The sequence below is a fragment of the Sebastes fasciatus genome, chromosome 20, assembly GCF_043250625.1.
Source record: "Sebastes fasciatus isolate fSebFas1 chromosome 20, fSebFas1.pri, whole genome shotgun sequence".
Lineage (NCBI taxonomy): Eukaryota > Metazoa > Chordata > Actinopteri > Perciformes > Sebastidae > Sebastes > Sebastes fasciatus.
The window spans coordinates 1,074,793-1,089,487 of NC_133814.1; the positions used below are offsets into that span (position 1 = coordinate 1,074,793).

At 40.9% G+C, this 14,695-nt stretch overlaps 1 protein-coding gene across 3 annotated transcripts in view; it reads left to right on the plus strand.

Moving 5' to 3' along the window:
- The first annotated feature begins 4,766 nt into the window (after positions 1–4,766).
- The window catches only part of rab3gap1 (RAB3 GTPase activating protein subunit 1), a 30,094-nt gene continuing 20,165 nt past the window's right edge, over positions 4,767–14,695 (plus strand). For 2 of the 3 annotated variants that reach the window (XM_074620451.1, XM_074620453.1), the window contains exons 1-11: positions 4,767–4,919; positions 5,041–5,096; positions 7,610–7,688; positions 7,789–7,921; positions 8,205–8,283; positions 9,504–9,623; positions 11,398–11,563; positions 12,597–12,696; positions 13,386–13,467; positions 13,607–13,675; positions 14,488–14,561. In XM_074620451.1, the coding sequence (XP_074476552.1) occupies positions 4,902–4,919; positions 5,041–5,096; positions 7,610–7,688; positions 7,789–7,921; positions 8,205–8,283; positions 9,504–9,623; positions 11,398–11,563; positions 12,597–12,696; positions 13,386–13,467; positions 13,607–13,675; positions 14,488–14,561 (976 nt within the window). In that variant the 5' untranslated portion in view covers positions 4,767–4,901. The remainder of the gene's footprint in view (positions 4,920–5,040; positions 5,097–7,609; positions 7,689–7,788; positions 7,922–8,204; positions 8,284–9,503; positions 9,624–11,397; positions 11,564–12,596; positions 12,697–13,385; positions 13,468–13,606; positions 13,676–14,487; positions 14,562–14,695) is intronic. The other variant, XM_074620452.1, reaches the window with a different exon arrangement.

Below are 14,695 nucleotides of genomic sequence, written 5' to 3' on the forward strand. Positions count from 1 at the left end.
GGTGAACTCAGCCTCAGGACCAGCTGGGTAAGGGGGTTCCCCTTTCTGCTCATCTCTTGGCACTGCAGGCATTGGTAATGATATGAGAGGGGGTCACTATGTTTTAGATGTGTGTATTTGTATTATTAGTGGATACTGGCCTAATTCTGCCCTGCATGCATTATTTGTAGTTTTCCTCTGGACATGTAGGAGAATCTTACAGAACTCTGCATGCAGGGTCTCAGTGGGGTGTTGATCCCATTGAGTGAAGTCTTGGTTTGTAAGTGGACCCCACACCTCGCTGCCATAGAGTGCAATCGGTTCAATAACACACTCGATAATTTTAAGCCAAATTCTAATCGGTATTTCGATTTGGATATTTTTTTGAATGGCATAGAAAGCCCTGCATGCTTTCTCTCTCAGCTCATGAACTGCCTCTTTAAAATGTCCAGTCCAACTAATTTTTTAAACCGAGGTAATTGTAGTGTGTGCAGTACTCTACATGTTTTGTACCAATTGAGAACTTTGGTAGAACATCCTGAGATCTGGATCTTTTTTGGAAAATCATTATTTTGGTCTTTTTGGGGTTTACTGTCAGGGCCCAGGTCTGGCAGTACTGCTCTAGCAGGTCCAGGTCTGACAGTACTGCTCTAGCAGGCCCAGGTCTGACAGTACTGCTCTAGCAGGTCCAGGCTCTGCTGTAGGCCGTCTGCTGTGGGGGACAACAGAACCAGGTCATCTGCAAAGAGCAGGCATTTCACTTCCTGATTGTGGAGACTTACACCAGAGATCGGGGATTTTTCTATTAGAGTAGCCAATTCATTGATGTAAATATTGAAGAGGGCAGGGCTGAGATTACAGCCCTGACGAACACCCCGCCCTTGGTTAAAGAATTCTGTTCTTTTTTTACCATCTTTGATGCTGCACATGTTGCCAGTATACATTGATTTAATAATATCATATGCTTTACCCCTTACACCACTTTCAATAACTTTGTAGAACAGTCCTGTATGCCAAATAGAATCAAAAGCTTTTTGGAAGTCAATAAAACAGGCATACATTTTGGTTTTATTTTGGTTTATATGTTTAGCAATCAGGGTGTGTAGGGTGTAAATATGATCAGTTGTGCGATGTTTTGGTATAAATCCAATTTGGCTTTTACTCAAGACATTGTGTATGGTAAGGAAGTTCAAAAGTCTGGCATTCATGATACTATAGAAAACCTTCCCCAGATTACTGTTCACACAGATGCCTTGGTAATTGTTAGGGTCAAATTTGTCTCGGTTTTTGTAGATTGGGGTTATGAGTCCTTGATTCCAGATGTCAGGAAAATAACCTACACTCAGAACCAAATTAAATAGTTTTAATATAGCCAATTGGAATTTCTTGTTTATCTGTTTGAGCATTTGGTTCAAGATGCCATCAGGCCCACCTGCTTTTTTAGGTTTGAGGGCCTGTAGTTTCTCAAGGAGCTCTTGCTCAGTAATTGAGGAGTCTAATGGATTTTGGTTGTCTTTTATAGCTAGTTCCAATTCAGTCAACTTCTCATGAATTTGTGATTGCTCTGTGTTTGCATTAATTTGAACGGTATGGTATAGTGTTTTAAAATGAGTTGTCCATATGTCACCGTTTTGTATAGCCAATTCCTCATGTTGGGATTTATTCAGTTTTTTCCAATTTTGCCAGAAGTTGTTTGTGTTGATGACCTCCTCAATTACTGTCAGTTGATGTTTGTTGTTTGTGTTGATGACCTCCTCAATTACTGTCAGTTGATGTTTGTTGAATTGCTCTTTTTTGAGTCTGAGTGTACGTAGAGTTTTAGGGTCTCACAATAATGACGGCGTAGATCAGCATTATTGGGGTCTCTGTGTTTTTGGTTTGATAACATCCGAAGCTTTTTCCTAATAGTTCTACAGTCTGTATCAAACCAGTTGTTTTTGGTTTATTCATGGTTACTTTCAGTTGAGCTGTTTTTGCAATATGCCTGATTATATTGTTAATGTTTTTCACTGCTAGATTGAGGCCTTCTTTATTGTAAGAGTATGTGGAGTTCAGAAAGTTATCTAAAAGTGTTTGGATTTTGGAGTTATTGATTGCTTTCTGGTATTGTTCTGCACTGTTTTGGTCCCATCTGTGTGAATTTCTAATGTTGTACAGCTTACTGGGTTGCGTGTGAATTATCTGTATGTCTGATCTTTTGATAAACAGGGTTATTTGACAGAGGGGTTAGTGGTTTGACTGTGAATGAGCTGAGAGAGGAAGGGTCGATGTCTGTCGTCATATAATCTACGGTGCTGTGGCCAAGAGGTGAGCAACAAGTGAATCTACCCAGGCTGTCCCCCCTTACCCTACCGTTGACGAAGTACAGACTGAAGCTTCGACAGAGCTGTAGGAGGTCCCTTCCGCTCTTATGACGACGTGGTCGCTGTTGTTCCTGTGGGGGAGAGTGAGAGTGTCTAATGTGTTCTGATTTAGGATGAAATTGTCCCCTTTTGGGTCGGTGAGGTCAGCTAGTGTTCCTGTGCGTGCGTTTGTGTCCCCAGCGATGAGCACATTTCCCTGGGCCTGGAAATGGCTCGTCTCTTTTTTCAAGGACGGAGAAGGTCTCATCTGAGAAATAGGAGGATTCAGAAGGGGGGGGATATATATATTAAACAAAGAAACACATTCTTCTTCCTTCTTTAGTTTTAGCCAAATGTGGTATTTGTCAATTTTGAGGGGCTTGATTACATTTTGTAGGTCAGATTTTTATACCAGATGGGGCGCCTGGGTTAGCTCAGTCGGTAGAGCGGGCGCCCATGTAACAAGGCTTGGTCCTGACCACGGCGGCCCGGGTTCGAATCCGGCCTGTGGCCCTTTCAGCATCCACTCTCTCTCTCCCCCCTTTCCAAGACTCTATCCACTGTCCTCTCAATAAAAATGGAAAATGCCCCCAAAAAAATAACTTTAAAAAAAAAAGATTTGTACCAGATGATTAATCCTCCAGATCCTCTACCTTTGTTAGTGTAGCTATGTTTTTGAGATGGAACTATTATTTCCCTATAATTTTTTGGACAGTGGGTGACAGTGTCTGCTTTACACCATGTCTCCTGCAGAATGATGATGTCCACATCTTTAAGGTTTGTTTTGAATTCAGGAGTTAAACTCTTCAGCCCGAAGGCTGAAGAGTTTAGGCCCTGAATGTTCCACATGCGTATAGAAAGGGATTTCATTACAAAGAAGAGAAAGAGTACAGTTAAGATAGTGATTTTAATATCAGCACTTTGAACCTGAACGGAGCCGGGGCTGATTATAAAGGGACTATTTGTGTTGAATCAGAAATGTCTTGTTAACAGCGACACCTGTGACCGTTAACCCAATACTAGGATCAGCATTGATTCATGGAAAAGACCTTCGTCTGGTCAGCTAACATTACTGCCAAGCAGCTGAAATATAGAGTGATATTGTGCTTTAAGCTGACGTGTGGCGCCTTTTGATCGATGCTCGTTCATGTCTATGTAGAGCGAGCACAAGCAACAGGACGCTGACTTTCGTTGACTTAACGGCCACAGGTGTCGCTGTTAACAAGCAATTTCTGATTCTTACATAGAGTCCCTTTAAAGCCTGTTGTGTTAATGCACAGGCTGAGCGGAGTTATTAGAAAAAATTCCCAAAGCCGGATCATGATCCGGATCGCCATCAAAATCGAATGGATTGTTCATTGTGCCACCCCTCCAAACAAATGTCATTCAAATCCACAGAGGACTTTTGGAGTAATCCTCCAAACGGACGAACCAGCAAACCAACAAACCAACAAACCAACGCTGGTGAAAACATAACCTCCTTCCTAGGCCTTTGGCCTTGATGTAGGTAATAAAATAAGAAAACATAAATATACAGATAACAAGACAGAAAAAAGTAAATAAGTAATAATATATAACCATTTATGGCAACAGTACCAGACCACATGCATACAAGAACGGACTAAAATCTATTTCTTCATGTCGGCTTGGATATACTTTGGCCTTCATTTGGTGGATGTAAAAAGTTTCAGAACAGAAACAAAAATACAATGTAATATGAATCAGTTGGTTCTGGTTTACAAAGAGTTAAAAAGTATTTCAAGTAATAACCACCACAATGCAACAGTCAGACTTGGATGTGTCCACATTAAGAAATAGGCTGCTGGACACAGTCTCTCTTTAAGTCCATGTAAAACAATCAGTAGTCACAGTCAGGCTTTGGTGTTAAATACATCTAGGCAAAGCAGCAGTCTAGCTTCAGTCTTACTCCTCAGTAGGGCCCTACTACACTACAATCACTGGCTCTGCTGTGGCTCAACCAGGGGAGAGGCAACAGGCTGAATCTTTCCCTTTTCAGTATGGGGTCACAGAGCATCACTCTGGACGGCTCAGGACACAGCTGCACTACAAATCTGAACAAACAGTGTTGACCTGCCACACATCTAACGTTATATATATATATGTTAGACAAACAGACTCTAATCACCCACACCTGACCTTCTGAAGGCAGGAAGCTCCACTCAACCACACCTACAAGGGCCGGGGCTCGCTGCCTAGAGCTGCCTATAGGTGCCTATAGGTGCTCCCTGCCTAGAGCTGCCTAGAGCTGCTGGCCCTCACACATGGGTTATTACCATTACCCCCGCTGGGGAGAGGTGTTTGTGCATATAGCTGGAGGAACCAATGTAAAGTTGATAAGAGGTTCTGAACGGTAGGGGGCGGTGACAGCTGTGACACAGCACGCAGCGTCTAGGCTGACCGGAAACAGGAGACAGAGAAGCTGCAGAAGAAGAAGAAGAAGAACGCTAGGGGGCGGTGACGCAGAAGACAGAGAGCTGCAGCAGAAGAAGAAGAAGAAGAAGAAGACGAGGAAGAAGAGTACCATAACAACAACAAGAAGAAGAAGAAGAAGACGTGGCCATGGCCGCCGACAGTGATGTGAGTTTCTTTAGTCCAATACCTGTATCTGTAACTGTAGAGGTCAGCCTTGCTGTCTAGCTGTCTCATGACAGCAGAGGAGGACTAGTGTTCCATGTCAACCTGTTTCTGTTTCTTCCAGCCCGAGTCTGACGTGTTCGAGATCAACGACTTCACCACCGCCTCAGAGTGGGAACGGTAACCAGCTACGACTAACTACTCTTATATATACATGTTATACACCATGACACAACCACTTCTGATTATTATTAACGTTATATACATGTTATACACCAGAACACAACCACTACTGATTATTATTAACGTTATATACATGTTATACACCAGAACACAACCACTACTGATTATTATTAACGTTATATACATGTTATACACCAGGACACAACCACTACTGATTATTATTAACGTTATATACATGTTATACACCATGACACAACCACTACTGATTATTATTAACGTTATATACATGTTATACACCATGACACAACCACTACTGATTATTATTAACGTTATATACATGTTATACACCAGAACACAACCACTACTGATTATTATTAACGTTATATACATGTTATACACCAGGACACAACCACTACTGATTATTATTAACGTTATATACATGTTATACACCAGGACACAACCACTACTGATTATTATTAACGTTATATACATGTCATACACCATGACACAACCACTTCTGATTATTATTAACGTTATATACATGTTATACACCATGACACAACCACTTCTGATTATTATTAACGTTATATACATGTTACGTAGGACTAACCCTATATACATGGTATACACCAGAACACAACCACTACTGATTATTATTAACGTTATATACATGTTATACACCATGACACAACCACTACTGATTATTATTAACGTTATATACATGTTACGTAGGACTAACCCTATATACATGGTATACACCAGAACACAACCACTACTGATTATTATTAACGTTATATACATGTTATACACCATGACACAACCACTACTGATTATTAACGTTATATACATGTTATACACCATGACACACTCTCCCCTCATTATTATTATTAACGTTATATATATATATGTTATACACCATGACACACTCTCCCCTCATTATTAACGTTATATATATATATATGTTATACACCATGACACACTCTCCCCTCATTATTATTAACGTTATATATATATATGTTATACACCATGACACACTCTCCCCTCATTATTATTAACGTTATATATATATATGTTATACACCATGACACACTCTCCCCTCATTATTATTATTAACGTTATATATATATATGTTATACACCATGACACACTCTCCCCTCATTATTAACGTTATATATATATATGTTATACACCATGACACACTCTCCCCTCATTATTATTAACGTTATATACATGTTATACACAAAGAAACACTGTGGGAACGCTAACCAGCTAGGACTAACCCTATATACATGTTATACACATGACACAACCACTGCTGATCATTATTAACGTTATATACATGTTGTACACCATTACACAACCACTGCTGATTATTATTAAAGTTATATACATGTTGTACACCATAACACAACCACTGCTGATTATTATTATTATTATTATTATTATTATTATTATTATTACTACAAGCAGTCAATACAGCAGCCGTTCTACCGGCTTACCGCCATGCTGCTATTATTGTAAAGAAGTAGGACATGTAATGTGTCTGTCAGCAGGTTAGCAGAGCTTCATCAGCTTCATCAGCTTCATTGGCTTCATTAGCTTCATTGGCTTCATCAAAACCGGTCTAATCCACCAGATGCGGACGTGTTTTGGATCCGTGTGTAACATGACAGGGAGGACTGGTGCCAACAGAGACAGACACAGACACAGGGTTCTGAGACTACTCACCCTGAACCCTTCACACGTCATCAACGGCATCAGCTCACTGTACCTGTACCGGTATAGGTGTCGTACAGATAAAAACTGTCGTTTTGTCTAGTCACATTGACGTTATACATATCTGGGATATGAATTCTGACTAGTCAAAACGTAATTAATACCAGTCAAAATGCAATTGTGGATATCTGTAATGTTAATTCCAGAAAGTCAAGCTTAGCTAAAAATGTTAAAACAGCTCGCCATCGGTACCGTTACAGTGGAAGAGACTGTACTGCGTTGACTCACAGCCTACATGAATTGCTGTCACAAACAGTACACTACCAGATGATTCTGAGAACATCTGAGGAGAGAAATAGGCATTACAGTAACAGAATATTGATTCATATTTGATCAGCGCTGCCTAGTTTGACCGTTGATCGGAGTTCAAGAGTGATTGACAGCTGCTCAGAGATGACAGACTCCAGATCAGCTCTGATTGGTTGTTTTCCTCCGGTCTGTGAAATCCTGCAGATGCCGTTAGGAGCACCGGAGGACACCGGAGGAACATGATTTTTTTCAGATAACCTGTCTCATGTACTACTGTCAGGATATAGTGACCATTTTTTAATCACATTTGCTCCATTTCTACCCACTGCTGCTTTAACAGACATTTATTAAAATGAAAGTCTTTGAACTTATTACTTTAACAAAAGACAGTTATCAATGTGTGTATCTAGTAGTGTATATAGGGTAGTGTGTATATCCAACCAATCCCTGCTGCTGGCAGCTAAACTCCTTCTATCTACTTTAAGGTTTGTGTCCAAAGTGGAGGAAGTGCTGAATGACTGGAAGCTGATTGGGTCCTCTGCAGGACATGTGACCCCAGAGAAGGTATTACACTAAAGATTGAGCTGATAACACCAGTGAGCAGCATGCAGTCAGTAGGTTCTTCACCTTCACTCTGTTATGATGCTCTCTTATTTTAACACAGGGTGAATACACCAGTGGCAACTGGGGCGAGAAGTCTCAGGATATTAATTTTGCTGACTTTAAGTTCTACATAACTCATTACTTCCTGAAACAAGAATGTGAGAAGGACAATGGGACGGACAAGCTGGAAGAAGGTACATTTATGTCTGAATGTGTCATAATATGTAGCTTACCTGATAAGTTAATAGCAATGTTTTAGCAGTTGCACTTAAACTTAATGTTTACGGTTGTGTCATCCTGTGTGCTTTTTGTTACATCGGTGTGTGTGCAATGCTGAGAGAGGCAGCATATCCCCTTCCTATAGGGAAGGCATAAAGCTAAAGCCTAAACATTAATGGAAACATTAAATTGTGAGAGAATGCACATAATTCATCTCTAACAATCAGTGTCTGACTAAACTCTTGTTCTTGTATGCAGATGCCTTCCCCATGGCAATGCAGGACCTTCTGTGTATGAATAATGACTTCCCTCCTCGAGCCCACTGCCTGGTCAGATGGTGAGCTCTGTCATTCCTCATGTTTTCTACAAAGAGAAATTAAGTTACATAGAAAATCTGACGATGCATTTACATTCAGTCCTGGTTGCGGTAAAATCATTTAAATGCAGCAGATTGCATCTCTGAAGCGTGGTATATGCCTGTACATACAGTATATACTGTTTATATATATATGTACAGGCGTATACCACGCTTCAGAGATACAAACTGATTGCTTAAAATAGACCGGAGTTCTGTACTACGAAGCAGGATTTGGCGTTAGCAAGGTAACTTCAGGGTTTTCCGTCCTACGAAGGTGGTTCACTTCTTACCGTAGATCACCATGGTAACTGATGCTGAACAGCTAACCTGCTCTGGAGCAGGTTATGTTCCAGATAAGAGATCAACTCGTATAAAAGCACCTCCTACTGACCAATCAGAGCTCAGTGCGCGGATCGTATGATAATATTACACACATATGACGAAGTTACCGTCATAATAAGACTAAAACCAACACAGTTTAAACTGACAGATGCAGGAAGGACAGCTGGATTTATGCTGTGGGTGATTATCGCTTTGAATTATGTTTTTATACTTATTTTTTTACTTGGTCTTGAGTCCATTCCACACCACCGGAGACGGGGACGCAGCTGAAAGAAGATTGAAATAGTCAAACACGCCCTATATATCATGATGGGCATCATGAGATGTAACCCATCCATCCATAATATTTCTTATAGCTATTGATATCTAGACGACTATATCTGACTTTTGAGTGTTCCGTTAAATTAATAAGTCTGTTAATTTACGCATTCACACATCGGGAGTTTTTTCTTTCACCAGCTGTTCTTCCTGCATTTGGCAGCTTCAACTGCGTTACATTTAGTCTGGATTATGTGTGTAACTTCTTTGTATTTGTCTAATATAGTTTACTCTTCCTTTGTTAAATGTGCCACTCTGTCTATCTGCTGACAGTAGACTTGTCCATGTCTGTGATTGATCAGATGCTGCAAACACCGCCCCGTTCATGTGAACGTGCTCGTAGCCAGCTTGAGAAACCCTGGTTTGATTTACCAAGTTGATAAGCAGCTTCGTAGGACCGCTTAGCAGGATCTCGTTTGTTAGGGTTAGTGAAGCCAGATAAAGAGAAGATACCCTGGGTATGTTGGACTCTCTTCGTAGTACAGGCCTCAGGTGATGCTGATATATATGTTGTGCTGTATCTGTGTCTCCGGTGATAGGTATGGTATACGAGAGTTTGTGGTCATCACCCCTGGAACCAACTGCGAGGCCATCATCAGCGAGTCCAAATGCAATCTGCTTCTCAGCTCCATCTCCATTTCTCTGGCCAACAGTGGCTGGTGAGTCTCTTTCATCACTCAAGGCTTTCCTCATCATTTCGGCAGTTTTTTGTGTTAGTCCGATGTGGGAATAGGAGCTGAACTGAAGTTCTTGTTAAAGGAATTAATATTGCAAATTAGGTTAGGAAGTACTAAATATGATGTATCATCGCATTACAAATGTTGTTTGTAGTATTATTTTGTTGTCTGAAAGTTTTTGTTTATTTTTGTGACACATTTCAGAGAAATTTAAAATCTAATCTAATCAAATCCATACAGCTCTGAATGACCTACAATGTACACAATGGCCAGGAGCATCAACTGTAAGAGCTCTATTTTAATCATGCAAACGCAACAACAAGCACAAAGCAGTAGGTTTGGACTGTGGGCGTCTCAAAGCTCACCTGCTATTTTGGTTCATGTAAGTTCAGCAGTGCAAAGTGCAAAAGTAGAATAAAAAGCTGAGGATGTGAGGATTAGGAAATACACTCTCAGCCAGTCACGTCACTAGTCTCATAGCTCTTTAACAGCTGACAGCAGAACACATTTCATTGGCCCAGAAATACCAAGCTGCTGCTCAGGCTGCTTGTTGCACTGCCATTCAAATAGGGCCCTAAGACTTAAAGGACTTCCAACTACGTAGCTGCGGGCAAGACTTGTTTGAAAGGAGGCATGCGGCCGTTTCCCTGGTTACCCGGTATATTGGATGGAAAAACTAATATTTTTTACAACTACTTTCGTAGCTCTAGCCATTGGTTCAATCAGTGGTAATACCGTTGTGCTCTCCAAGAGAGATCTGGGAACACTTCCATCACTAGTGAGAAATAGAAGCAATCACCTAGTGAAGGCAAACAGTAAAATGATGTCTGTCTGTAAACTGTGATGGATGTTTACATTTTTCATACCAGCTTCAACTTTGGCTACTTACTGTACTGTGTGCACACAGTTTGTATGTGAAATGAGAGATCATTAGAGACATTTCAGTTGTGCCTACTTTCAGTTCCACCTCTAAATAAAGTGGTTTAGATGATCTGGAGAAACGGTTGGTTTGTTTCCAACCCATCTGATCATCTGACTGCTCATATTTCTTGACCCGTTGGACCTGTTTGTAGCGGATATCACCCTGTTTCCCAGTCTCAGTAAGTACAGTGGGCCTCATTCACTAATATGCAGGTAGAAATGTTCTTTCTTTGCGCACAAAAAAAGTGTACGCTCAAAATTACCGTTGGATTCATGACACGTGGGAACCGCCCAATTGTGTTATTACCTTTGTGTGTTTTTTAGTGAATTGGAATCATTCTAAATTGACAGGCGTGTGCCCTCTATTAAAGGCTCAGTCAATAAAGACAAGGAAGTGTACATTTCAATATGGACATCTCATATACTCCATTGTAAGCTAGGGCTGAGCACTGAGTATTTTAATTATGACAATAATTGATGAGGATGAGCCTTCATCATCTGTACGCATGGTGAGGCAGTTTGAAATTTGTTGGCAGAGTACGAACAAATTCCAGTGAGATAATATTGATGAATCCCAGATTTGTGCATAAAACGTTCATACGCCTGGTTTAAGCACAGATTTGTTTATGAAGGAGGTCTGATATCCTCAGAACTGAGAACCAATGCTGTGATCGACAAACATAAAATCCAATTAGTAAAGAATTTCAGTTTTCACTTCACTTCATGCCGTGTAGCTTCAGAGAGAAGCTGCCGCTGGATGTGAGTGGTATCAAAGATATAGAACACAGTGAATCCTTCATAGTAATGCCTGCTCCTCTTCATCTTGTGCACTCAGCCAGGTGCCCATGTTTGTGCAGATCCAGCAGAAGTGGAGGCGGGTGTATGCTGGAGAGTGCCAGGGACCAGGTGTGCGCACTGACTTTGAGATGGTCCACCTCCGCAAGGTGCCGAGCCAGTATAACCACCTGTCTGGCCTGCTTGACATCTTCAAGTCTAAGATAGTAAGTGTGCCATGGAACAAGACTCATGAGAAAAACATGACTCAATGGAATAAATCTGATAGAGCACTCTCAGCTCTAACTTGGTCAAATGCTCAGAGAAAGAGGCTTTAGCATTGGTGTTGGCTGTGAAGCATTTTGAGATTTATGTCGCCAGTAGTCGTTCAGAGTGACCACAATCCATTAGCTTTCTTTGACAAGTTCTAGCATGTCAATGCTTTGAGTGTTCAGATGGAGCCTGATGTTGCAGCTGTATAACATTAATGTCAAGAACAATGTTGTAGCTGATGCTCTATCCAGGGGCTAAGACACCACCAGGTTAAGTGATGAAAAGTGTGAAGAAGAGTGGTAGATACGATAATACGATAACGATAATACTTTATTGTCAGACAGGTCTGAAATTTGTTTTGCATCACAGCAGCTCCGTTTGCAACATCACAGAAAGGACAAAGACAATAAACAAGGATACAAACATTTAAACATTACAATCACAGAAGACGATATTCAGGGCCCTTTAACGCGCATTTGATCTGGGATTAGGCTCCATATTTAGTTTAAGGATTGACTGATGTACAAAAGAGTGCTTCAGTCTAACCTTATTAAATCGTGGAACCCTGTATCGCCAATTGATGGTAACAATTGATATTCATTGTTCAAAACATGGTTGGGGTCAGAGACGATGTTGTTAGCCAGCCTTAAGATGTTATTATGATAGGCTGTTTCATAGAGTTTCTCAAAGGGGTTGACCTACAATCTTTGAGCAGATCTTGGGCCCACAGTCTGTGTGGATGTCTGTTATATTGGATCATATTTTATTTAAGATGAATGCTTCTGAGTCTGTTTCACCAGGTTTGCTTTAGTTCCTGTACAATAGTTGTTGTTTCCCCGTGTATGATAATTGGATCTTCGGAGGCAGTGGAAACACAAGCTCAAAAGTGACGTTTAGTTCCTGAGATTAGTTTCTTTGGTTCCAAAGTTCCTGGAACAGTTTGGTGAGAAAGGGCTAAACCCCCTTTTGTTTTGTCTTCCTCCTCAGGGATGTACTCTGTCCCCTCTACCTCCCATCAACATCGCCATCCGTTTTACCTACATACTCCAGGACTGGCAGCAGCATTCGTGGCCACAGCAGCCTCCAGGTAGGCACCTACACAACAGAGGAGGATGTGGTTACTCCTCACCAGATCATCTCATTGATCACAAGTACAATAATACAGTAGTGTACTTATATTGTACTTTAATATCAAGGCAGCCCTTATTGTACAATAATGCAATATTGTATATGATATATTACAATAATCATCATTAAATAATGTCAAATGTTGCTACACAATGATGTATTAACTACTTAATATTCAGGTAATGGTTTCCACATATAGATGTTGGCTTGCTAAGTGAACTTTGGAAACAGTGTATGTCTTCATGTCACAGCCATGGTAGCTTTGTTTTTCATTGTGTAATATCTGAGAGACACAAACACTATTTTGCATTCAGAGTAATTCTTAGTGAAATGTTGTAAACTGTATACAACCAACCTGCTCATCTTTATGGTCTTTTTAAGTGTATATTATGATAATGCTTTCTCAGAATTATTCCAACATACAGTTAATATTTGCACACATTTTCCACTAATGACACTGAACATGTCTGAAAGTCAATTTGGTGTCAAATATGAAATGATGCTAGACACAGGCGGTGTCTCCGGTCTTGAATGCTGCAGCTCCTTCAGATGTGTCACGGCCTCTTGGTGGCCTCCCTGACTGGGGCTGGTCATATATAAATACTCAGTTTGACCTGTTGTTGTGTATTTTGTTTGGCTCTCTGGCAGACTTTGACACACTCCTTGGAGGTGAGGTGGGAGGGGTGGAGTGTGGGAAGCTTCCATTTGGAGCCTGTGAGGAGCCAATCAGGTAAAGGCTTTGTAACTCCGATGACAGAACATTAGGAGATATATATATATATATAAAATAAATGTTTTTACACAAGGATTCTCCTAATCTCTGTGCAAAACAAAATGAATAATTGTGTCTCTGTTTTTGGATATTGTAGTGAGCTTCATCTTGCAGCCACTTGGCCTCATCTGACGGAGGGCATAGTTGTGGATAATGATGTCTACAGGTAAGAGTGTCCTGGATTCTCTACCTGGACTGTCTGTCTCCACTGCAACACCTTCATACATGGATACTTTATTCATCCCGTGGGGAGATTTGCATGCCACAGCAGCATTGTATGAAAAATAATACAAAAACAAATGTCAATCACAAGTACTAGCAGGGTGGGAGACCGGATTTAACAGGATGTTAACCAATTTGGACAGCATCCTCTTCTCCAGAGAATCCGACACCTTCAACTCCTCCAATCACTGAGCCGGCCTTTCTAACTGGCTTCTGGAGCTTATTAGCATCTCTTAAACAAATATCCACTGTCAAAGAAGTCCACTGTTGATGTCAGTTTGCAGGCTACACAACTAATTCCATAGTCAGCTTTAGCACACAACAGCTTAAAACCCAACGTGTAAATGTCAGCATCAGTCAGTTTAGATGCTCAGTGTTGTTGTCCATGGCTACAGTTATCAGCACTAGTATGTTGTATCATTCCCAGGGCGTCAAATACCGATGCTTTGTCACGGCCGCCTGCGTTTGGTACCACCGCACAAAGCAAACAACTCTTGGCCCTCCCTCCCAAAAAGCCCAGTCTGCTTTGATTGGTCAGCTGGCCCACTGTTGTGATTGGTCAACTAAACCAAACTTTTTGAACTCTGTGATTTCCATTGTACTATTTGGGCTTCTGAGTTTATTAACGTGAATGTGCATATCATCTGCACAAAACCTAGATTTAGTCTGTGGGCCATAATTTGGACAGAAATTTCGACCAGCAACAGGCTTTGTGATTTAACCAAATATGCTCTCTCTTTTTGTGTGACCCGACAGTGACCTTGACCCTCTCCAAGCTCCCCACTGGTCAGTCCGAGTCAGGACGGCCGAAAACCCTCAGTGTTTACTGGGTAAGATGAATGGTCACCCCTGGTATGAAACTGAAACTGTACAATATAAAATATTAAAAGTAACAAAATAAGATGATCTCGTTGCACTGTTGTTGGGCAGTGGAGGATGCCAGGCTCCGTTCTCTTCACTCCCT